Here is a 24,234-nt window from a genome sequence, read left to right as displayed (position 1 = left end):
TTCCTTCTCTCTCTTGTTCTTTCGCTCTCTTCAGAGAGAGAGAGAGAGAGAGAGAGAGAGAAAAAAAAGTGGGAAAGTGACAGAAGCGAGAGGGATATTGTATAAAATAAGAGCAAGAGTGAATCTTGCTCTTATTTTATACAATATCTCTCTCGCTTCTGTCACTTTCCCACTTTTTTATTCAAATTTAATAAAGAAAGAAAAGAATAAACGAAAATTGAAATAGTCCATTAATACAAAAGGGAATATCGCAAAAATTAGTAATATTAATTAACATGTTATCTCTATATCAAGTTATGTATGTGTGTGTTTAGATAATGAACCAACGCGCTAATCAACTGAGCTAACACGACGTACATGAAATTTAATCAGTTTTTCAACTATTTAAAGTAAATCAGGTCATGACGTCATCTGGCGCATGCGTAGAACCGGTCGTTTCACGAGAGGACCGTTTTTGTTGACCCCCCCCTGTCGAAAATTGTCGATCTTGGAGTGAAAAAATTAACGTTTTTGCCCAATGTTTCGATATTTTTGGAGCGATATCAATATGATACCGAGTTTGTGAATTTTCGTCGTGCTTGTCGAAAGTTTTTAGCGGACACACAAACACACATACAAACATACTAACATACATACATTTTCGCTTTTATATTTATAGACTAGCGGGGGTACTCGGCGTTGCCCGGGTGTTTGTAGGTGTGTGTGGTGTTAAATAAAAAAGAAATAAGGGGGTAGGATCGAACCCGAAGCCCTGAGGCGAAGTTTGAAAATAAAATCGGCTAGCCAGAATGAGTTAGTGAAAGATGTTTGAATTTATTTAAGTAAGAACCAAATCGACAGGTGCGCACATGGAGTCGTCGAGCGTTACGACGACGACGACGACGACGACGACGACGACGACGACGACGACGACGACGACGTCGTCAATGACCAGGTTTGTTTGTTATAAGCGAAGTAAAAAAAGAAAACAACGTTAAAACTTAAGCGGGGGCGGTAATCAAAACATCGAAAAAAACACAAAAAAAACTAACGTAAGGCAAACGAATGATGAAAACAGAAAAAGAACACGTGAAAAATGGCTTAAATAAGCCTGTTTCGATATTAAAAGTTAAAAAATCGGTGGGTACCCGGGTGTTTTTGGGTGTGTGGTCGGGGATGGATAAGCGAAGTTAAAAAAAAAAAGCAGAAAAACGAACGTTACGTGAAAAATAGCTTAAATAACACTGGTTCAATATTTAAATTTAAAAAACCGAAAAAAAAAAGAAAGACAGACATCTCACACCACGATTCGAACCCAAAACCTTAAGATAATGAACCAACGCGTTAATCAACTGAGCTAACACGACGTACATGAAATTTAATCAGTTTTTCAACTATTTAAAGTAAATCAGGTCCTGACGTCATCTGATGTATGCGTAGAACCGGTCGTTGTCACTAGAGGCCGTTTTTGTTGACCCCACCCCTGTCCAAAATTGTCGATTTCTGGGTAAAAACGAACGTTTTTGGCCAAATTTTCGATATTTTTCGAGCCAAGGATGGAGTTTCGATATGATACCGAGTTTGTGACTTTTTGTTGTGTCTGTCGAAAGTTTTTAGCAGACACACAAACATACATACATACATTTTCGCTTTTATTATATTTATAGATTGGATTTGGAAACTGTATCAGAATCCAGAATTTAGTATGGAATTGGTAGTTGTATTGGAATCGGGAAAAATATTAGAATCGTCCTATATATATATATTAATGGCTAAATACTGACGGAATTTTGGGGTTGTCACCAAAATCCGCTTTTAAGGGTAACAAAATAAAGGAAAAAAAAGGGAAAATTAACAAGCAATGCAAAGAGTGTATGGTCCCTTAACTAATAAACTGATTATTATGAATTCAGAACACTGCTGCTATGTGTAATGAGTTGTAATGTGAGCTATATTTAGTTTAATTAAAGTGAATGAAAAGAGATAAAAAATGTGCTGGAAGACATTCCTGAAAACCAAGTCAGGTAAATATTCTCAAATTTTCAGTTCCTTTGGAATATGTTAAAGAGGTTTTTAGAGGGACATGAGATGGAAAGAATCGGCATTTTAAAATTTAAATATGTCATATTTGCATTGAATTTGTGTCATAAACTTTAGAAACTAATTAAGCAATATTCTCAGAATTTCAATTGTATGCAGACAATATAAATTAAATGAATAAAGCATCCAGCTAACATCAACCGAAAATCATTAATATGATAGGAATATAAAGTTAAGTAAAATTACACAAGAAGAGCTAAGTAAAAAAGCAAAGTTATGCCTAGGTTTTGAAAACTATTAACATTTATATGTATATTATCTTATATGATTTTTTGTTAAAATATATATCCATATAAATATATACGGTTATAGCAAGTCATAGATGTATTTGAATAAATTTATTTATAAAGCTCGGTGTTCTAGGTATGTAGTTGTAGGAATTGCATTGCCATATTGCATGGGGCAACACTTATTTCCAACTTTTATTCCTGATATATTTCAAGCGCTTCTTATTACATTTGATATTCAATTTTTTACAGATATTTGCACACTCCATTGTGTTGCGTTGTATAGTAGCCGTCCCCCAGCAAAACCTTATGGCTGGATGTCAGGTGGCTCACACTATGTAAGTGAGAATGTATGTTGGAATATATAAGTGTGCTTGTGTAATTGTTTTAATATATAAGATACACACATTTATATATATATATACGCTTGTGTGTGCGTGTGTGTGTATGTGTGTGTGTATGCATCTATATATTCGCTCAGATATGCACACATTATTAATAGTTGTATTGATGTGTTTTCGGGGAGGAAGTTTAGAAAGAAGTAAATAGACAACATGAGAGGGCAAGATGGTTTGTCAAGTTGAAGGTAGAAAAGAAAGTGACAGGTTTTTGATCATCACGAATTTAAGGCAGACAATTAAGTCGTGTGGGCAAGTGCTGCTGATTGAAGAATGTGGTTCACTGTAATTTCTAATTCTAGCACTTCCGGATAAATTGTTTTCATTGTCATCTTCTGGCCACAACGATGTACATAACGTAAATGCATTTACATAGATCATTTTTAATATTCACACACACACACACATACACACACACACACACACACACACACACACACACACACACACACAGATAGATAATATGTTAAAATTGCGAACGTTTACTACTTACTTCAAGAACATTGGAGAGGCAGGTATGCGAGTGGTTGTAGGATGATATGAAATCAGTGAAGTTGCTTCCGAAGGAATATTCGTGTGCCAGACAGCTTGTTATTACTTGAACATTTCCATGGTCCTCGGATCCACTGAATGCATCAGCAATACGGCCCGCATGACTCTGATCGACGATAAGGAAAACTGTTTCGGCCATGCAATGTTTCAAATCCTTCTTCAGTTCACCCAACTTATATCTTTCGTTATCTTCAGCCTGTTTCAAAAATAGGTAAAATAAAAAAATATTTTACACACTAATCAGAAAATAGTAATATATTAATCGGCTTGACTGTTTGTGTTTCAAATATATTTATTAATCAGTTCTATAATTAGTCGATTTTTCGATCAAAGTTTATTCTAACGTAATCTCCAAACCTTATCCCCATGATTGTCATGGACATGGAATGAGTGCCTACATTAGGGATGGCTTCCTCTGCGGCAGGGACATTTCCAAAGAAGATCCAAAAATTACCTTACATGTACTTACACACAACACCACATTTCTATTTGCCAACGGTGTCACCATCTATATATTTACAAACGAACATGCTTAAAGTATGCATTACAAATCAAACTGACCACATCCTGACTGCCCATCCCTCAGCCAACATTCACGTTTCTGGTGACTTCAACATCCACAAGGTTGAATGGTTGATCCACTCTAATAAGAGAGATTATAAAAGGAGGTTCTGTTATTATTTCTCTCTTGCCTATGATCTAACCCAGATTATTGACGAACTCACTCGTGTTCCCAATGCCAATAACCAATTTGCAAGCTTTCTGGATCTTTTTCTGACTTTTGTCATGAACTGTTCTCCGCTAGGATTTTCTGATCATTCGGCTGTCTCAATTAAGATTAAAGCAAAAAGTCCTCGGATGTCCCTCTCCACCGTATGATGTATCCATATATTTGTCCGCGATGTTTCCAATGTGAAAGTGGTCGTTGATTGAAAAAATACGATCACAGTATTAATGCTGAAGTAAAAAAATGATTAGTTACCTTTAATACATCCAAAAGTAAACTTCTGTCTTTTCTCCCACAACGGTCAAATGCCCGTTTTGCCCCAGTTGAAATAAATGGCTCTCGATTGGATGAAGCACCCGGCCTCAACAAACTTCTGAGACTGACCTTTATCCCTAATCTAAAATGGAAAGCCTTCATCAAATTCATTGTCAAAATCAATGGCGGGATCGTTCTACCGCTCCAGAAATTATTTCACTCCCGGCGCAATCTACCTGTACAAGAGTCAAATATGGCCTAACATGGAGTACTATTGCCACATCTGGAGTGGAGCCCCCCAAAGAGCACACTTTCCTGTCTTGAGACTGTGTAAAAAAACCGTCTTCGAAATTCAGTAACCTTTTCGCCTTCTGCTATTATTTCTCTCTTGCCTATGATCTCACAAAAGACGTCATAAGTCTGTGTCTGCTTTATCGATACTTTTATGGTAGGTGTTCGACTGAGCTTCAATTTATGGTCCCACCCTCATAAAATGTTCATAACAAATACTCGCCTAGCTAAAACAACTCCCAACAACCTTTCTACATCCCTATCTGTGCCCATGACAAAACGAAAATTTAATGAGCAGAGTTTGTTTCATAGAACTGGACGTCTGTGGCACACAATACCGTTTATCTGTTTCGCGGCTGATTATAACATGGTCGTCTTACAGTCTAATGTGAATAAATTCTTATTGAGTCTTTTATTTAGATAATCTAGCCCTAGCCAAGTTCTACTGTAACTGATCTTGTCTAACCATTTACCTAACAATTCTTATCCTTGAGTTGTCTCCAGGCCTTGATAAATGGTGACCTTCCCAGAAGAATGATCAAAGTAAGAATACATCTGATTTTATTTAATGAAATTATGAAATAGAAACATGAATGGAAGTGATATTTACCAAGCCGTTTCCATTAATGTCCCATAACAGAATTGAGCCGTCGTTCTTCATCGGACTGTTCATGTATATCACTAGAGAGTCGACGCATTTTGCCGTGTTGCATAAACTTTGGATATGGTTCCGTAACGCCATTTTCATGGCGGCTGGATAAACGAGTTGACCATGCTTTGTTTTCTGCGCTGGAAGAAATAATACCGATAAAATGTTCAGCGTGGAATGTATACTCATTCCCTTGTTGTAAACCTAAAAATTAAACAATTTTATTTCATTATTTCAGTTTTATTTTTGTAAAAAAATGAAAATAAAAAAACAAAAAAAACAAACGCTACATTCTATTTGCAGTCAAGTTTAGTAAAAACTTAAAAATGCAGTACTTAAATTTTGTTTTGTGTGAAACTAGCAGGCCAGTCCGGCTTTGCTCGGACTCTATTCATAATTTTTCGTGCTTATGTATACATATTTTTTAATATATGTATACATAAGCATGTGTTTGACTCCAGGTGACCTACATCTAAAATTTCAAGGACCCAAAATTGGCCGACGATTTTGGTAGAGTCTGCAAAGATCAACTCTTTCAACTTTGACCTCTTGGCAGCCAAATTTTCGCCCAAAAACTGCTGAAAAAACTTGCTGCTTATCTAAATACCCTTTATGTAAAATTTCAAATGTTTAGACCCAAAATTGGCTGAATAGTTTGCTAGAGACTGCAAAGGTCAAATATTTATCTTGGCAGATAAATTTTCGGCCAAAAACCGATTAAAAAGCTTGCCCTATGTTTTAATATACTTTATGTAAAATTTCAAATGTTTAGACCAAAAATTGGATGAGAGGACAAATTTTTGTAACTTTTACCCAAATTTTGACCCCCTTAACATTTATTGTTTTGGGTTCAAATCAAATTAAAACGTTCGATCCAAGGAATCTACATCTAAAATTTCAAGTGTTTTGACCCAAAATTGGCGGAGAGGTTTGGTAGAGTTTTGAAAGGTTAAATCGTTGAATTTTGACCCCTTGACAGCCCAATTTCTGGACGAAAACAGATCAAAAAGATTTCACAAATCTCAATACTCTTTATGTCAAATCTCGAGTGTGTAGACTGAAAACTGACAGAGTAATTTGGTAGGAAAATGTACACACGCACACACACACACACACACACAGAAAATTTCACTTTTATATGGATTACCGTTAATCATGTTGTTTGCATGTTTTTCAAAAAGTCAATCTTTCATCACTTCTAAAACAGTGCATTTTTTTGCATTAATCCTTATTGAAAAATTGTAAATTCAGATTTGTGGAAAATCTGTTTGATACACTTGGCTTGACAAATTTTATTACTTTTTGTTTTTGTTCTGTATTTTTTAAGGGAGTAGTTTCAGTTTAAAAAATAGGTTCGAATTTTAATACGCGATGATCCAGAAGCTAGCTCTGAACAACAGCCATATTGTTATTTTTTTTTTTTAGTCCACCGCGATAGCGGAAGGACGAAGTTTTTCAGAGCTGAAATGCGCACATGCCTTCATAATGTTGTGTAGCAAGGGTTTCATATTTAAAGATAATGGGAACATATATAACGATGATGAGGTAGAGAAGAAGACATTTATATATATTACAGTTCTTTTAACACATATTAGAGAGGAGGAGATACTTCACTTATGATGATGGAGGTGGGGGACACATAATTTGGAAGGGTTTACAATGTTCATCATAATTGATGATAAAAGCTTTTCGTTCGTGATGAAAAATGACACAAGACAACAGTTACAACATAAATGATGATTTCTTTATTCATCTGATCGACCGGTCGATGACGTCAGGAATTCAAATTTGGATCCACATAGTCTAAATGTTCTCCCTTCGCTTCCGAACTGACCAACTGACTGGCTCTCTTGTAACTGACTAAAATCCAAACCCATAATATGGAGAAATGTCTTTTGTCTATGACGCCAGAAGTGTGTTTTTCAAACGTGACCAATTTCACACTTTTGTTTATAAACACACTTTTGACAACAAAAAAATTCTCAGTTCTAATCCAACCTATTTTAAACAATATAATTTAATTTGCATTATTCATTTTTTAGCGGACATTTTTAATATTCCGATTTCTAAAAGAATGAACAATAAACCCTTTTTTCCCGCTATAAATAATATTTAACTATTCTAATAGAATTTAACAATAGACTAAATTTCTAACATTCCGTTTCTTAACTTTCCCTCCAGGGTTCGAATCTCGGCTTATCCTAATCTCATTTTCACTTATTTAATATTCTTCTTATTTACATGGAAAGGGGGCAACCCTTTTCTATGTAACAATAATAAGGCATTTTTTGTTCACTGTCACATTGAACTGAATTTAACAAGTAGCCAAAACAATTTCAAGGAAATCGTCTGTTAAGCTTGTAAAATTCTCATAAAAAATGGATTACGTAATCAATTTAACAACTGTTGAATTATGTTGTTTTTTTTTTAAATTTTGTTTTGTTTTGGTTAAAAGACTTCCTATCAGAAGTTTGGAAATACACTAAAGTAAATATTTGTATACAAATATTTACTCTCACAACTATATATATATGTGTGTGTAGATATATATGTGTGTGTGTAGATATATATGTGTGATAGACATAGAGAGGACCTACCTCAGAAATGGGCGAGAATCTGTCTCGGCAGCAGACTGAAAGACAGATAAAGAAAAAAAGAGGCCAAGATGGTGGCTGTTGTCTTTTAAAGCCTCCGGTCACGCGTAGATCTCAAGCAGTCTCGTATGGTATATGCAAATTGGGTATGCCTGAAATATTATAAAAGGCAAGTCGCTGGGAGGAGTGGGAGAAGCGTTTAAGACATGTGAATAGAAAACGTCGACGTATATCTCGTGTTGTGAACAACGAACTCTACACGACTGAACTTGTGACTAGCGAACAACCTCTGCTTTTTAGCCAAAATGTTTTGTTGCTTTGCATTAGACAAAGACTTCTGTTACAATATATATATATACACACACACACACACACACACACATATATATATATATATATATATATATATATATATATATATATGTGTGTGTGTGTGTGTGTGTGCGTGTGCACCTTGTGATGGCGCCGTTGAACACTGTGATAGACTTTAAGCATGTTCATTCGTAAATATATAAATCAATATTAGTTCTCTTGCTTTTAGAGAAGTTAAAATGTTGACTAAGAGCCAAATAGTATGATCGACACCCTACACTGATGATTCCCGGAAAAAGTAAATTCTTGGTACAGCAAAATGGAAGGAGAAATTTCAGAGGAAACATAATTTAATTTAAATACGAAAAAACAAAAAAAACGGGCAGGTGAAATTATTAAAATTTCCTAAGGCCTTATCGTCTGACCCTCTAAAAGGAAACGTCAGAATGATAAATTAAAAACTAAGAAACGAATGAGGAAAGAAGGGAATTTGGTTTCAGTTGGAAGACAGTGAGAAAGAAAAAAAAATAAATAAAAACAAATAATTTCACCTGCCCGTTTTTTTTTTTTTTGGTATTTAAATTAAATTATGTTTCCTCTGAAATATATATATATATATATATATATATATATATATATATATATATATAATGAAAATAATGGAAATAGTATTCCGACAAAATAGAGAAATAAAAAGGAACAAACCGTATTATGTGTTCATCAACGTTTCGTCTTTATTTCGAGACTTCCTCTGGATGAATGAGATTAAGAAACAAAAAATACCAGTACAAAATATTTGAAAATGTTTCACGTGCAAAGTGTGACGCAGTTCTATTTCAGAAAAACGGAAAAAGACGTTAGAAATTCGAAAAGGAGGGGGAGGGGAGCTGGTGCTGTTAAAGAGAGGAAAATTTTAGTGACGTCATATAGTCGTTCATGTAATTTAAAAAAATATGAACGCAGTTAATATTCTTACTGGAAAAAAGATATATCTGTTGGAATTCAAATATAGGTTTGTAACAGAAATGAAATGAGTGTTTTTTGTTATGTAATTTATTGATTGAGATTATATGTATTAATTATTACAGGGAGTGTTTGAATGGTGTAAGAAGGTTAACCTGTGTCTACAATTAAATTATGTTCTTTTAATAAAAGTTTACTTATGTTATAGAAACCTGAACGCTGTTTAATTGTGCTTGAATTTGCGATAAGCGCAGTTTCAATAAGTATCCGGCGCAGTTTATTTGAAATAAATTTAACTACTTTTGCTTGTTTAAAGTCAAAAGTGTGATTATGTTGCAATGAATGAGAGAATAATGCACTTAGAGAATTGCTATTTTTTTTATATCTCTTTTATGTTCACTGAGCCTTTTTTCCAATTTACGCTGGGTTTCACCAACGTATTTATGATGGCAATTTTAGCAAGGAATAGTGTATATACCTCCATTGGAAACTGGTTTGTTTTGGAGATGTTTCGCAGTTTTTAATATATGTCTTAAGTGATGTGGTTTGTACGATAGGAATTTCTAGTTTGTTTAGTGTGTTACAGATTGTTGTATTATTGGTGTGTGTAGGTAAAAGATGTCTGTTTATGAGAGAAAGGTTTGGTGTATATGATTTTTTTATTATTATTTAATCTGGAAAATATTTGTGTGACTTTTCTCTTAGCATTCAATATGAAATATGTCGGATATTGCAAGGTTTTCAAAATGTTTGTGAGGTATTTGATTTCTTCGTCCAGATATTCAGGACTGCAAATTCTGAAAGCACGTAATAAGAAACCAATTATTATCCCTGTTTTTATTTTATTATTATGGCGTGAATAGAAATGATTACATACATTTCTATTCAGCGCTAGCCCCCCCCCTCCTCATCCTTTTTGAATTTACAACGTCTTTTTCCGTTTTTCTGAAATAGAACTGCGTCACACTTTGCACTGAAACATTTTCAAATATTTTGTACTGGTATTTTTTGTTTCTTAATCTCATTCATCCAGAGGAAGTCTCGAAATAAAGACGAAACGTTGATGAACACATGATACGGTTTGTTCCTTTATATATATATATATATTACTTGTTCCTTTATATATATATATATATATATATATATATATATATATATATATATATATATATATATATATATTACTTAGACGACCCATGTAAATTATGCCTCCATGAAAAATTTGCTATCCTGTACTTTAAAGAACCTCAAAATCTATTAAACTGTAGACGAGAAATAGCAAACAACTGTGTTCACAAAATAGAACTCACTCTAGAATAGCGATACAAAATAGCTTTAAAACTAACAATATCAATAGAAAACAAACAAATAAATAAATTAAATAAACATGAATATACATAAACGATCACACATATATGTATATATATATATATATATGTATATGTGTGTGCATGTGTGTGTGTACACTTAGGTATATTCATATATATATATATATATATATATATATATATATATATATATATATAAAGGATCAAGTAAAGAATAGATACCCCGTAACAGACGACGCCGCCTGGCGGTGCCAGGCGCACAATTCAACTAACACCGGTGATTCGACCTTGTCATTGGCACAAGCACACGGCGTCGGTTGTTTGTAAACACGTCAAATAGCAAACATGCTCGAATATTCGCCAGCAATTTTTAAAAAAATATATTTACAAACTTTTGAAGATAAACCTTAGAATAATAATTATGTTTCGCGGATTTTTGTGCTAAAGATTGATTTTTATGTAAAGTGTTTTATAATTCTTTTTTTTTCTGTGTGTTTTTTAATACAATTCAGTATTTATTTAATTATTCTTTCTTTAAAACATTAACTTTACCGACAATTAATATATTTTTTTAATAATATTTTTAAATATTGAATTTTGATTTAATCTCATGATACCATCACGTGATCAATTTATTAAATGACAAAAAAATCCAAAAGTCGAAGAAGCCAAAATTTTACGAGGTATTAAAAGAAATTAATATTTGGACCATTTTGTTTTAAATACTGTAACAAATGGATAAAGCCATTTTCAAAGATGTTGTGTGTCCGTTGATTTCTAGAGACCATCTATCCATACTACATTTCATCTTTATAAAAATAAAAGTTATAAAAAGATATGTGAATAAAATAATATATTTTTTTATCTCGATTGTTTATATTTGTGATTTTATTATGTATAAAAAATTGCCTCGGCCTAAAAGGATTTCTCCTTCACTGACCACCGACATACATCGCAGTGTAAATAAATATTGAATTGTATTAAAAACGCACAAAAAAGAAATGGCCCAAACCGTATAGAATGAACCTTTTTTTTATAAGTTTTATTCAAACAGTCTTTATTTGAACTTAATGGACTGTTGTTGTTTTTTTTTATTAACTGTTTTATTCTTTTTTATCAAACAAAAATAGAACTTTTATAATGAAATACATATTATGGACTGTTTTTCAAACATCGAAATTTTAAAATTAAAGATTTATTTAAAACAAAACAAAAAAAGACGAGGTGTTTTTTCTTTTCGAGATATTTTTTTCACCATTTATTACTTTGAAATTTTATTCAACAATGAAATGATAAAAAAAAACTTTTCGTTAAATATATTTTTAAAAAATTATTATAAAATATCTATAAAGTCTATTTTTATGTCTGTAAAAGTTTGTTGAAAGTTCAAATAAAGTTTATAATTTAATTGAAAAAACCCACCTCGTCTTTTTTTTTTTTTTTTAATAAAACTAACTTTAATTTTAAAATTTCGAAACAGTCCATGTCATTATAAAAGTTCTATTTTTGTTTGATAAAAAGAATAAAATAGTTATTAAAAAGTTCTGTAAATATATTAAACACCACGCACTCAGAAAGACACCCATTTATTGAAATATCTTTTATTTTTAAAAAAATCTTGCTCGCGAATATTCGCAAATATGTAATATTTAAAAATATTATTTTGAAAATATATTAATTGTCGCTGAAGTTAATGTTTTAAAGAATAAATATTGAATTGTCTTAAAAACGCACACAGAACCCCCCAAAACACGGTACATAAAAATCAATCTTGGTCGCAAAAATCCAAAACAGAAAGAGACACCCGTTTATTTAAATATCTTTTATTTAAACACGTTCGTTTTGTTACTTATTTTAAAAAAATGTTTTGTAAATATATACTTTTTCTATTAAATCTTCAAAGGTTTTGTAAATATATTTAAAAAAAAATGCTGGTGAATATTCGAGCATGTTTGCTATTTGACGTGTGTAAAAACAACCGACGCCATGTGCTTGTGCCAATGTCAAGGTCGAATCACCGGTGTTAGTTGAATTGTGCGCCTGGCACCGCCAGGCGGCGTCGTCTGCTACGGGGTATCTATTCTTTACTTGATCCCCAAAAAAAAAACAAATAAAATAAAATAAAAATAAAAAATTAAAAAAAGAAAGAGTGAAAAGATCTACCTTAAACCACTAACCTAGTTCTAAAACAGATCCTTTGTTCGATAAAATGCATGCCCATTGGCTGATAGGAGGGGGCGCGGTGGATACTGGAAAGCTGATTGGCTAACTAGAAATCCTCAACATATATAAAAACAAGAAGCAACCACAAAATTCGCGCATAAGCCTGACGAATCCTACAGTGGATGAAACGCAGAATATTCGGTGTAGCTTAGTCGCCATATATATTTTATAAATTACTAACTAGCTCTACCTACGTATTGAGCACTTTTGAAGTAAATACTTAAAGTTTACGCATAAATCTATACTTTCGTATATTAAATTTATGTGAGTAAATGAAGTAGTTATACTTAGCTCCTAAAACAGTCGAGCACTCTCAAAAGAATTTATTTCATCACATTAAAAATAGATATGGAAAGAGTTAATTTCGAAACATCACTAAAAAACATCCCCACACCCAGCAAGCATAGCTATATTATTAAATTAATCCAAAAATCAGATGAACTAATACGCCGAATGCGATGGCGAGCAAATTTCTTCCTTAAAAAACAAAAAAGGATCCTATGGTTTTAAAACCCTTAAAAATGCGAAAACAGTAGACCTTTTGATAAACTTTGAAAATGACCTTTTAAACGTAATTAAAAACCTAGAATTCCACAATCAACCTAACAATTTCCAACGGAAACTACACAAAATCGTTAGAAACATAAACAACTCTGATAAAATCTTTGTAAAAGCAGATAAAACCAGAAACTTTTACAAAATAGATAAGCAAGAATATAACAAACTAATCACATAAAACATTACAAAAAACTACAAAAAACTTGACACAAACGAATGCGACTACATAGATATAATAAATACTGAAAGTAAACAAATTACCGATAAACTAAAAATTAGCGATAAAGTTGGCAAATTGAAACCTAGAGAGTCATACATTCTGCTTAAAGACCACAAATGGGACTTTAATAATAATTCCAGCACCCGCCTGATAAACCCAACTAAACCAGAAATAGGTAGAATTAGCAAAACTATACTTTCTAGAGTAAACAAACAAATCAAACAGGACCTAGAACTAAACGAGTGGGCAAATACTACCGAAGCAATCACCTGGTTTAAAAATATAGAAAACAAAGATAAATGTACGTTCATACAGTTTGACATCATAGACTTTTATCCCTCGATATCTGAAGAACTTTTTAACATTGCCCTAGAATTTGCCGAGGCATACACTGGTATATCCTCAGAAGAAATCACCATCATTAAAAAATGTAGAAAATCAGTTCTAATAAATAACAATAACCAATGGATAAAAACTAAAATGAAAAATTCGTTCGATTTGGCGATGGGTGCCAGAGACTCTGCAGAGGCATCAGATCTTGTGGGATTATTCATCACAAACATATTCGATACTACGGATATCGGACTATATAGAGATGACGGACTAGCTATAATAAAAAACTCCAACAAAGTCAAGGGAGAAAACTTTAAGAAAATCATACACAAAGAAATGAAAAAATTAGGCCTAAAAGCGGACGTATCAGCTAACATAAAAATAACAAACTTCCTGGACGTCACGTTAAACTTAGATAAAAACAAATATAAACCATACTTAAAAGATAACGCTACTCCAATTTACGTAAACCCTAAGTCCAACCACCCACTATCAATTATAAAACACATTCCTAACTCGATCGTAAGTAGACTCAGTAATAACTCAAGCGATGAAAATGCATTTAACAGGTCAACCAATATCTACGAAACAGCCCTAAAAATAGTGGATACAAAAATATCGATATCAAATATAAGCAAAAAAACACCAACAACTATAATAAAAGTAAAAAAAGAAGAAAAAGAACAATAATTTGGTATACGGCCCCATACAATCAAATGTTAAAAACAAAACTTGGCAAGAAATTTCTAGATCTTATTCAAAAACACTTTCCCGCAACCAACCCCTTACACAAAATCTTCAATAAAAATACCTTGAAGTTATCTTACAGTTGTTGCGAAAATTTAGAGATGATAATTAAAGCACATAATAACAAAATACTAAATGAAAACAATGTAAACAACAACAAAATAAACAATAAAAAAGTAGACACCATGACAGAAATAAAACCAACACTAGCAGAAATAATAATAATAATAATAATAATAATAATAATAATAATAATAATAATAATAATAACAAACCAACCCCGGACAAGAACAACCATACCATAAATAATAATAATAATAACAACAACGAACAAGATAAATGCAATTGTAGACACCGCACAATTTGCCCAGTCCAAAATAAATGTCTAACAAAAAGTGTAGTTTATCAAGCAACAATATTTGCGAAAGAAAACCCGAATAACAAGAAATATTACATAGGCATGACTTCCTTAGATTTTAAAACCCGATACTATGACCACAAAAGTACCTTCAAAAATAAAAAAACACCGTATAAAAACAACACTAGCGAATAAATACTGGGAACTCAAAGAAAGCGGACATTCGCCAGTAGTCGAATGGAAAATAATGAGACAAGCTACCACATGCAGACACTTAGACGACCCATGTAAATTATGCCTCCATGAAAAATTTGCTATCCTGTACTTTAAAGAAACTCAAAATCTATTAAACTGTAGACGAGAAATAGCAAACAACTGTGTTCACAAAATAAAACTCACTCTAGGATAGCGATACAAAATAGCTTTAAAACTAACAATAACAATAGAAAACAAACAAATAAATAAGTTAAATAAACATGAATATACATAAACGATCACACATATCTGTATATATATATATATATATATATATATATATATATGTGCGTGCATGTGTGTGTGTACACATAGGTATATTCATATATATATATAAAAAAAGAGGGAAAAGATCTACCTTAAACCACTAACCTAGTTCTAAAACAGATCCTTTGTTCGATAAAATGCATGCCCATTGGCTGATAGGAGGGGACGCGGTGGATACTAGAAAGCTGATTGGCTAACTAGAAATCCTCAACATATATAAAAACAAGAAGCAACCACAAAATTCGCGCATAAGCCTGACGAATCCTACAGTGAATGAAACGCAGAATATTCAGTGTAGCTTAGTCGCCATATATATTTTATAAATTACTATATATATATATAACAACCAGGAAACTAAATCTTATTAGAAACTTAACCCATCGGGCACTTGCTATTTGTTGCCCACCTTTTATTGATGTGGAAATTGAAAATATTAAAAGGATTTTTATTACTAATGGATATCCACCGCCATTAGTTAACGTAGTTATTAATAAAAAAAATTCAATCCTTTTCTGAGCTACCAAAATACGGTCCATGTAGATTTCCGGTATACATTAGGTTACCCTGGATTGGACTTGAAGGTCAACTTATTTGCGATAAGATTTCCTCTCTGGTGTCTTCTAATTTTGGTGCTCTATCGCTCCGTATTGCCTTTTCCACAAAACCGCCTTTCCCTCATTTCGTAAGGATGTCTTGTCTATCCTCCAAACTAGTAATATTATTTATAAATTTCAATGTCGGTGTGGTGGCGTCTATATAGGCAAGACAACCCAGCGTCTTCAGGTCAGAATCGCCCAACATGTTCCCCGTTTCATCCGGGATCATCAACCTACTACCAGAAAATCTCAACTGATAGAATCGTCCATCGGCCAACACTTGGTCGATAAAAAGGAGTGCGGTCTTGTTTTCTCTCCGGAGTGTTTTTCTGTTTTGTACCGAGGACGCACAAAGTTCCACCTGTCTGTCCTCGAAGCACTTGCCATCATTGCTAACCCCCCTACTTTGTGCAAGCAGAGAAACCTCCGGCTTCAGTTAGAATTATTTGGGTAGTCAGGTTTTTTTTTTTTTTTTCTTAACCTCCTCTCCGCTCGTATTCCATATCACTACCAAATATTCTAAAAAATAATAATTTTCAGACTTATGACCCTTGAAAATGTTTGTCTGAACGAAAAGCGCTTTGGGTATATTTTAACGATCGTTTTTTAATCGACTTATTTATTTTATTTAATTGTACATATAACTTGCCCCATTATATATATATATATTTTTTTTCTTTTCCTCACCCCGGTTTCCATTTTTTAGTTGATGGAATTTACGATATGGTTCACTTTTTATAATTATTCTAAAATTTTGCCAATCGAATAAATAAATATATATATATATATATATATATATATATATATATATATATATATATATATATATATATATATATATATATACAAAGCTGAATGTCTGTGTGTATGTGTGTGTGTCTGTGTCTGGTCACGAATAAGCTCCTATATGGTTGACTATTTTAAAAACTAATTACGCATAATGATAGAAGATGTATCGAGACACAGGAATGGGTATGCTTGATCTGTCAGAACAGTGGTTCATTAAAATTGTGGAGTCTGCGTTCGCGCCTGGTCCACAAAGTATGGAAATACAAAATTTAAAAATTAAAAAAAAAAAAACGTTTACAAGTGTTTTTGCTATAGATGTACATAATAATACTTTGATAAGTATGTTTTAACTTAAATAGGGATGGTATAATAATGACTTTTCATATCTATCTGCGTAAGTATACTATGATAATTATGTTTCAGTTTGAAGAAATATGGTATAATAAAATTATGGGGTGTCCGTTCGCGCCTGACCTCCATAGAATGGAAATATGTCACAAAGTTTAACAAGGTTTTTTAATATAGATCCACAGAATATTGTGATAAGTGTTAGCTAACCAGGTTTCGTTCCTCACTTATCAAAGCTAAATTGAGGAAAATACGATTTAAAACAAAGAAAAACGTCATGAATATGGCGGGGATAGGAAAAAAACAAAAAAACAAAAAAAAAAAAAACAGAAATAAACGGGGGGAAAAATTACATAGAGGCTAAATTAAGTCCTAGAAGATTTTCTTTTTGCTTGCTTAGACGGCAACATAGGCCTGGTTGAAAAAGAAATAAATTTCTTTTTCTGTGCAACGGTGTTATTTTGCATCGAATCCGCGAGTTGTTTTTTCAACCAGGCCTATGTTGCCGTCTATTCGCAAAGATGTTCCCCCCCCCCACCATAATAATTCTATTTTTATTTATTTAAATGTAGTTGTGGTGTACACTATGTTGGGCGAACATCGTAAAGATTAGATTTTCGTTTGAAACAGCATGTGCCTTCAAAGATTCGTTATGCAAATTTTTCACCCTCGGATGTTCTGAGTAATACGTATGGTTCTGCGATTTGCGACCATCTTATAAATAACTATGCGTGTGCCACGAATTTCAGTGCTGACATGTTTACGATCCTTAGTAAGTCGCACTTTCCCAATCATTTGAAAATTTTAGAGACTCTTTTTATTAAGTATTTGAGACCTTCTCTTTGCAAGCAAAAAGAAAATCTTCTAGGACTTAATTTAGTCTCTAATGTAATTTTCCCCCGTTTATTTCTGTTTTTTTTTTCTACCCCCACCATATTCACGACTTTTTTTGTTTGTTTGTTTTAAATCGTATTTTCCTCGATTTAGCTTTGATAAGTGAGGAACGAAACCTAGTTAGCTAACCTTTATTTTCATTTTTTATTTTTTTAAATTCATTATGCTTTTTGGTCTGTATTTAGCCATTAGAAAATTCTGTAACCCCCCGGAAAAATTTCAAATATATATATATATATATATATATATATATATATATATATATATATATATATATATATATATATATATATATAGTGCCTCGCAAAAGTTTACAATACATATTTGAAACTCAGTTTTTGCATTTCTAGCTTCCTAATAAGCACCGCAAAAGTTTACAGCATATATCAGATTCATTAGATTTCTAAATAATTTTATGATGGTTTATCATGGTAAAATGTTTAGAAGTTTCTAGAATGTTCCAGAATATGCAATAGTGCTGTGAGACCAGATCTCACCCCATAATGGACTCGTCCAGATCCTATATAATAAGCTCCTAAAGCTGGTACGGTGGAGTGAGATCTCAACGGATATTGTACCTCGGGGAGCGAGATCTTACTGATATCTGCAACTACTACTATTCTCTTTATCTTGCTCTATATCCTTGTAACTTTCCTTAATACACTTGTAAACGACCTACTACGTGTCTTCCCGCGTCTTGTGGACCGAAATGAGCCCTACAACAAATAGACATCGAAGTAAGCAATTAGTAAAAGTATTGCGTCATTCTTTATTTAATAACCGTATTGTAAGGGACCACAACATGGGGAAAAAATAAACAGATTGGTCAAGAGCTTAGAAAACGAATTGTAAGTGTTCATCAAAGTGGATTGGGATATAGAACAATATTCAAACAGTTGATGGTTCCATTGAATTCTGTTGGAACAATAATTCGACACAGGAAGTCTCACAAATCAACTCTTCCTTTGGCCACATCAGGCCGTCCTTGAAAAATAACCAAACGTACTGAAAAGTTATTAACAAGGAAGTTTATGAATTCGCCTAGAATTACTCTTGGAGAGCTGCAGAAGGACTTAGAAAACAGTGAAATTAAAGTTAGCAAGGGCACAATCAATAGAACTCTCCATCTTAAAGACATCTCTAGGTCAGAAAGGAAAACTCCCCCTCTTAAGCTAAGTTCTCGACTTGATTTTGCAAATGAGTATGCAAGCAAGCCTCTAGAGTTTTGGCATAACATGGTTTGCTCAGATGAGACCAAAATTGACTTGTTTGGCACTCCAAAAACACTGAAAGTTTGGAGAAAAAAAGTACTGAATACCAGTCAAAAAACACCATTCCAACAGTAAAATTGTGAGGAGGATCCATTATGATCTGGGGTTGTTTTATTGCATGAGGAGTATGGAAATTACGGGTTCATAGAAGAGAATCTTCAAATCTGCGAGAATTGGAGAGGATTTGTGTGGAAGAACATAACGAAAGATACATGCAAGAAGTTCGTCGGAGATTACTCAAAACGTCTGCATGCTGTAATCAACAATAATGGTTATGCTACAAAATACTAAATATTATTTTGTAAATGTGTTGTAAACTTTTGCGGTGCTAATTATTAAGTTTTCTCTTCGCGTTGTGTTAAATTGTTATTTTTATTTTTTCTCACTGTTCCTAGCTTAGTTTCAATACATTTTCTATGTTTATAAAAAAGTTTCATTACCATTTGGAAGCTAGAAATACAACTGACAGTTTCAAATGTGTTTTGTAAACTTTTGCGGGCACTATCGGGAGACTCGAACCCAGTCACAAAGTCACCCTTGATTTCATAGGCTAGTATTCTACCTCAAAGCCTGCAGTAACTAACATAAGAATTGGGGAAAATTAAGTGCCGAGTAAGCGGGCATACTGTCAACGGTCGGAATTTCGCATTTGTGCTAAAGTTTACCGCTTTTTATTAATTCCCTCAAGACGGTTCAAAATTAATTTCTAAAGGGGCTTTATGACCATTATATTTTAATACTGACATAAAGCAATTATTTTCTGTAAAGACTAGTTTTTCTTGGTTATTGGTTATGTAGCAAACACGAAAGTAGACATATGTAACGTTATTTCTCTTACATTTTATATGTACTAGCCTGGGAGCCCGGCGTTGGCCCGGTGTTTGGAGGTGTATGTTGAGCACACAAAAAAAGGCAGGCTCGAACTCGTACCGCGAAGGAGGAAAAGAACAGGAAAAGAACGTGACGTCTTTGCTGTTACGACAACCGCCAAAACGGAAGTAACGTAGGTTTAAATTAAGGCTAGACAATCGAAAAGAGAGGATCACTTTCGAAAATATCAGTGAAAAAAGCAACCCCTCGCCGTAGAAAATTGCCCAGTTGAAGGTGAAGGCATAAATGTTTTTAGCCAATTTTTCGATATTTGTCATCCGAAAGGACACGCTTCAAAACGATACTAATCCTGTGAATATCCATCGCTTCTGTCGAAAGTTTTAGGCAGACACGCAAACATACATACATACATTTATATTTTGATAGCTCAAATTTTCGACCCAAACCGATTAAAAACTTGCCCCATCTCTGAATACCCTTTATGTAAAATTTCAAATGTTTAGACCAGAAATTGTCTGAGTAATTTGAAAGAGACCGCAGAGGTAAATTAAAAAAAATATATATTAAACCTTTTACCCCTATTATGACCCCTTAGCATTTATTGTTTTGGGCTCAAATCAAATTATTAAGTTAGATCCATGTCCAATTCCAAGTGTTTAGACCCAAAATTGGCGGAGGAGTTTGGTAGAGTTCTCAAAAGTCAAATCGTTGAACTTTTCCCCTTAACAGCCAAATTTTTGGCCGAAAATGGATTACAAAGATTTTCCCAAATCTAAATGCCATGTATATCAAATTTCGAGTATGTAGACTGAAAATTGACAGAGTTATTGTGTAGGAAATGTACACAGACATACAGGCAGACACTTTCACTTTTATAGATATATAGATTCACACGTGTTCTTATCAATATACATACAAGCGTGCAAACGTGTCCTGATCGCAAAACTTGTTCATCATTTCGTGTGCGATCTTGTCATGCGAGAAAGCAAACTGAAAACAAAACATTTATTAAGTCAGCTTTTCTTTTCCCAAAAGCGTTTTACGGTTTAAGTAAAACAAATTACTTTTTTTCATGTTCAGCACTTATGCCCTACATCAAGTACGCTTTAAAAATTAATTATTCAGAAGCTATTTGGCAAGAAAGAAAATGCCATTTAAAAAAATTGTTTCTCCAAATAGAAATGAAGTCTTGACATTGACTCATTTAATGGCATATTTTTCATCGCGGTAAAAAACGTTCGAGAAGGAAAGCAGATAACCGATACTTCGTTAAAAAGAAATCATATCATTTTACGTCATTCAACAAGAAAATGACGTGAAATTACACGGTTTTACTCGCCATGGGCATAAAACCATGAAATAGCTCACATACACGGATTAATACACACAAGAAGTCCCCCGAGAGGATTTTGTTTCAACTGATATTAATCGGGGAGTATTGTTCGAATACACGTTTCACATGACACCATCGAATATGATAAAGAAACATCGCTTACAGAGGGTTAAATCATAGAATTACCATCTCAAAGTTTTTTTTTTTTGTTAAACCACGTACATATGTGGAGCACTTTCGACATGCATTTTGCATGAAACAAGTGGCCGTTAACACATCACTCAATAAGTCCCAGGCGTAACTAATAAAACAATTTTGAAATAAAGTTCAATTTTATTCATTAACATAGTCTCCTTCTCGAATGGAGAGCAATTTATGTAGTTTTACCAACGTTTTGATCGACTTGTGATGCGGTGCGTTTTCTTCATTTGTGATTATTTGGGAGTAATTTGTTCCGTCAAATACACCAATAATATTCCCCATTGATGGTTCTTCCTTTTTCAAGGTAATCAATGCACAAAATATTCCAAAATACGGAGGACAAAACCTTGCCTGTTGGTGTTTGTGTCTTTAATTGCTAGCGTTCACTCAGCTAGCTGCAAATTTAACACCAGGGTAAAGTGACACATTGACTTCCTTTTATTGCATGGATGCAGTTGTAAACAATGCTCTAAATCGTCGACTCATTTTTTTTTATTGACTGTAAACGAATGCTATACCCACTTTGAACACCTTGACAATTGTTGTTCCTTCTGAAAGATAATGAATACAATTCTGATGTTTTCAGTTCCTCTGCTATCTCACCCAATTTTAATTGATGATCGGCCAGAACGAATTTGTAGCCTTTTTGTTTTCTAACATAGCTGATGAATTTGGGCGACTTGATCATTCAGACCATTTATCTATATAGAACCGTATTAGATGGCTACCATTATTTTCAACGGAGCAAAGTTTAAATAATTCTTCAACAATCCTTGTTCACATCGAAAACCAATTCTTTATGAACACACGGAATTCAATTTTTTCCATTGTTTCGAAATTTTCAACAAAAGCTTCACTTAAATAATTATAATTTACAACTAGCAATACAAATTAAAGTTTAGTACTTTATAAAAATCACATATATATTTTTTTAGTAATAGCGCCATCTATATGTCATGCCTGGAACTTATTGTAATGTTAGAAGGAGAAATAGTTAACTGAAGCAATAGAATAATGTATCGTAATATAAAATTCACAAAATGAATATAGTAAAAATCTAAATGACACAAAACAATTTGCTGCAATAAGAAATAGCTAACAGTGTTGTTAGTACATCGCCTCTATTTACTTGCCGCACGACGGCTAAGTGAGATATAGTCGGTTTTTAATATGAGAAAAATCGATCTCTCTCAGATATACACTTTTGATTGAAACAAAAATTAAAATTAACCCAGTTTCTCTCTCTCTCTCTCTCTCTCTCTCTTACACACACACACGCACACACACTCTCTCTTCCCCCCGCTCTCTCTCTCTCTCTCTCTCTCTCTCTCTCTCTCTCTCTCTCTCTCTCTCTATATATATATATATATATATATATATATTTATATATATATATATATGTATATATTTCTTTCTTTCACTACGAGGATATTGTTGTTGTCATCCGTCTGTCTCGGAGTTATGCACCACAGATTACTCCAGTTCTTAATTGCAGCATCTATTGTGACTGCAAACGTATCATGGATTGGCAGGCTCTCTTGCAGTTACCGCAGGATGGTGTCTGGTTGCTAGCGCTTTGTTGCAACTCTCTACGGTCTCTGCTATCTCCTCTCTCTCTCTCTAATGCTGGTTCCACCTCCCCTCTTGGGGCGTGCTTTCAGAGCATTTCTCCAGCAGTTGCAGTCTTCAGTCATAGACTCCTACCTGCCTTCCAGTTTTGCATGCAGACATCCTTGCAGCGGAGGACAAGCCTTCTTGCATGGTTGTGCCCGGTTCTGAGCTCGCTATACAGAATATCCTTTAGGATCCTCTCATCTTCCATTCACCTATATATATATATATATATATATATATATATATATATATATATACATATATATATATCAGAATATTTTATATATATATATATATATATATATATATATATATATATATATATATATATATATATATATATATATATATATATATATATACTAGCATGGGTGCCCGGCGCTGCCCGTGTGTTTTGAGGTGCATGCTGAGCAAAAAAAAAAAAAAAGGTCAATTTTTTTAACTTTCACCCCTATTATGACCCCTTAAAATTTATTGTTTTGGGCTCAAATCAAGTTATTAAGTTAGATCCATGGCCAACGAACCTATATCTAAAATTTCTCGTGTTTAGACCCAAAATTGTAGGAGGAGTTTCCAGGAAGTTTCTTTCTCTTGGCAATTCAACTAATATTGATTCGAAGAAAAAACTTATTAAAAACATAACACTATTAAATTTATATCAATATTTTAATTGCACTTTCAAGGTAAGTTTTTGTTCAATACGTTTATTTAAACTTTTAAAAAATAAATAGTTTTACTTATTTGAACTATTATGTTTCATAATAAATAGAAATTTTCATCGATTTAAATATATTTTGTTCAAATTTCGAAAACTGTATGGGGGGGGGGCGTGCACTAAAAAGTATTTCCCTTCATATATTTGACGGAAACTGCATTTTATATGTAATTTCATTCTAACATGGATGTATCGAAAATTTAACGAAAATGACGATTAGTTGATTTTTGCTAGATTTATTAAACACGAGTACGTTTTCACGTTCGGAACGCTTACTACATAGGAACGTTATTTTAAGGCGCCATT

At 33.1% G+C, this 24,234-nt stretch overlaps 1 protein-coding gene across 1 annotated transcript in view; it reads right to left on the bottom strand.

Moving 5' to 3' along the window:
- Nucleotides 1–24,234, bottom strand: part of LOC145291328 (uncharacterized) — a 174,919-nt gene that overhangs the window by 10,237 nt on the left and 140,448 nt on the right. The window contains exons 3-4 of the mRNA XM_080137083.1: nucleotides 5,140–5,318; nucleotides 3,198–3,452 (exon numbers count right to left, since the gene is read on the bottom strand). Coding sequence (XP_079993209.1) covers nucleotides 3,198–3,452; nucleotides 5,140–5,318 — 434 coding nt within the window. The remainder of the gene's footprint in view (nucleotides 1–3,197; nucleotides 3,453–5,139; nucleotides 5,319–24,234) is intronic.

This window comes from Euprymna scolopes, chromosome 12 (assembly GCF_053919585.1).
Source record: "Euprymna scolopes isolate OS-2025 chromosome 12, ASM5391958v1, whole genome shotgun sequence".
In the NCBI taxonomy this organism is placed as follows: domain Eukaryota; kingdom Metazoa; phylum Mollusca; class Cephalopoda; order Sepiida; family Sepiolidae; genus Euprymna; species Euprymna scolopes.
Note: the sequence above shows the minus strand (reverse complement) of the source record. Positions and strands in the feature narration are given on the sequence as shown.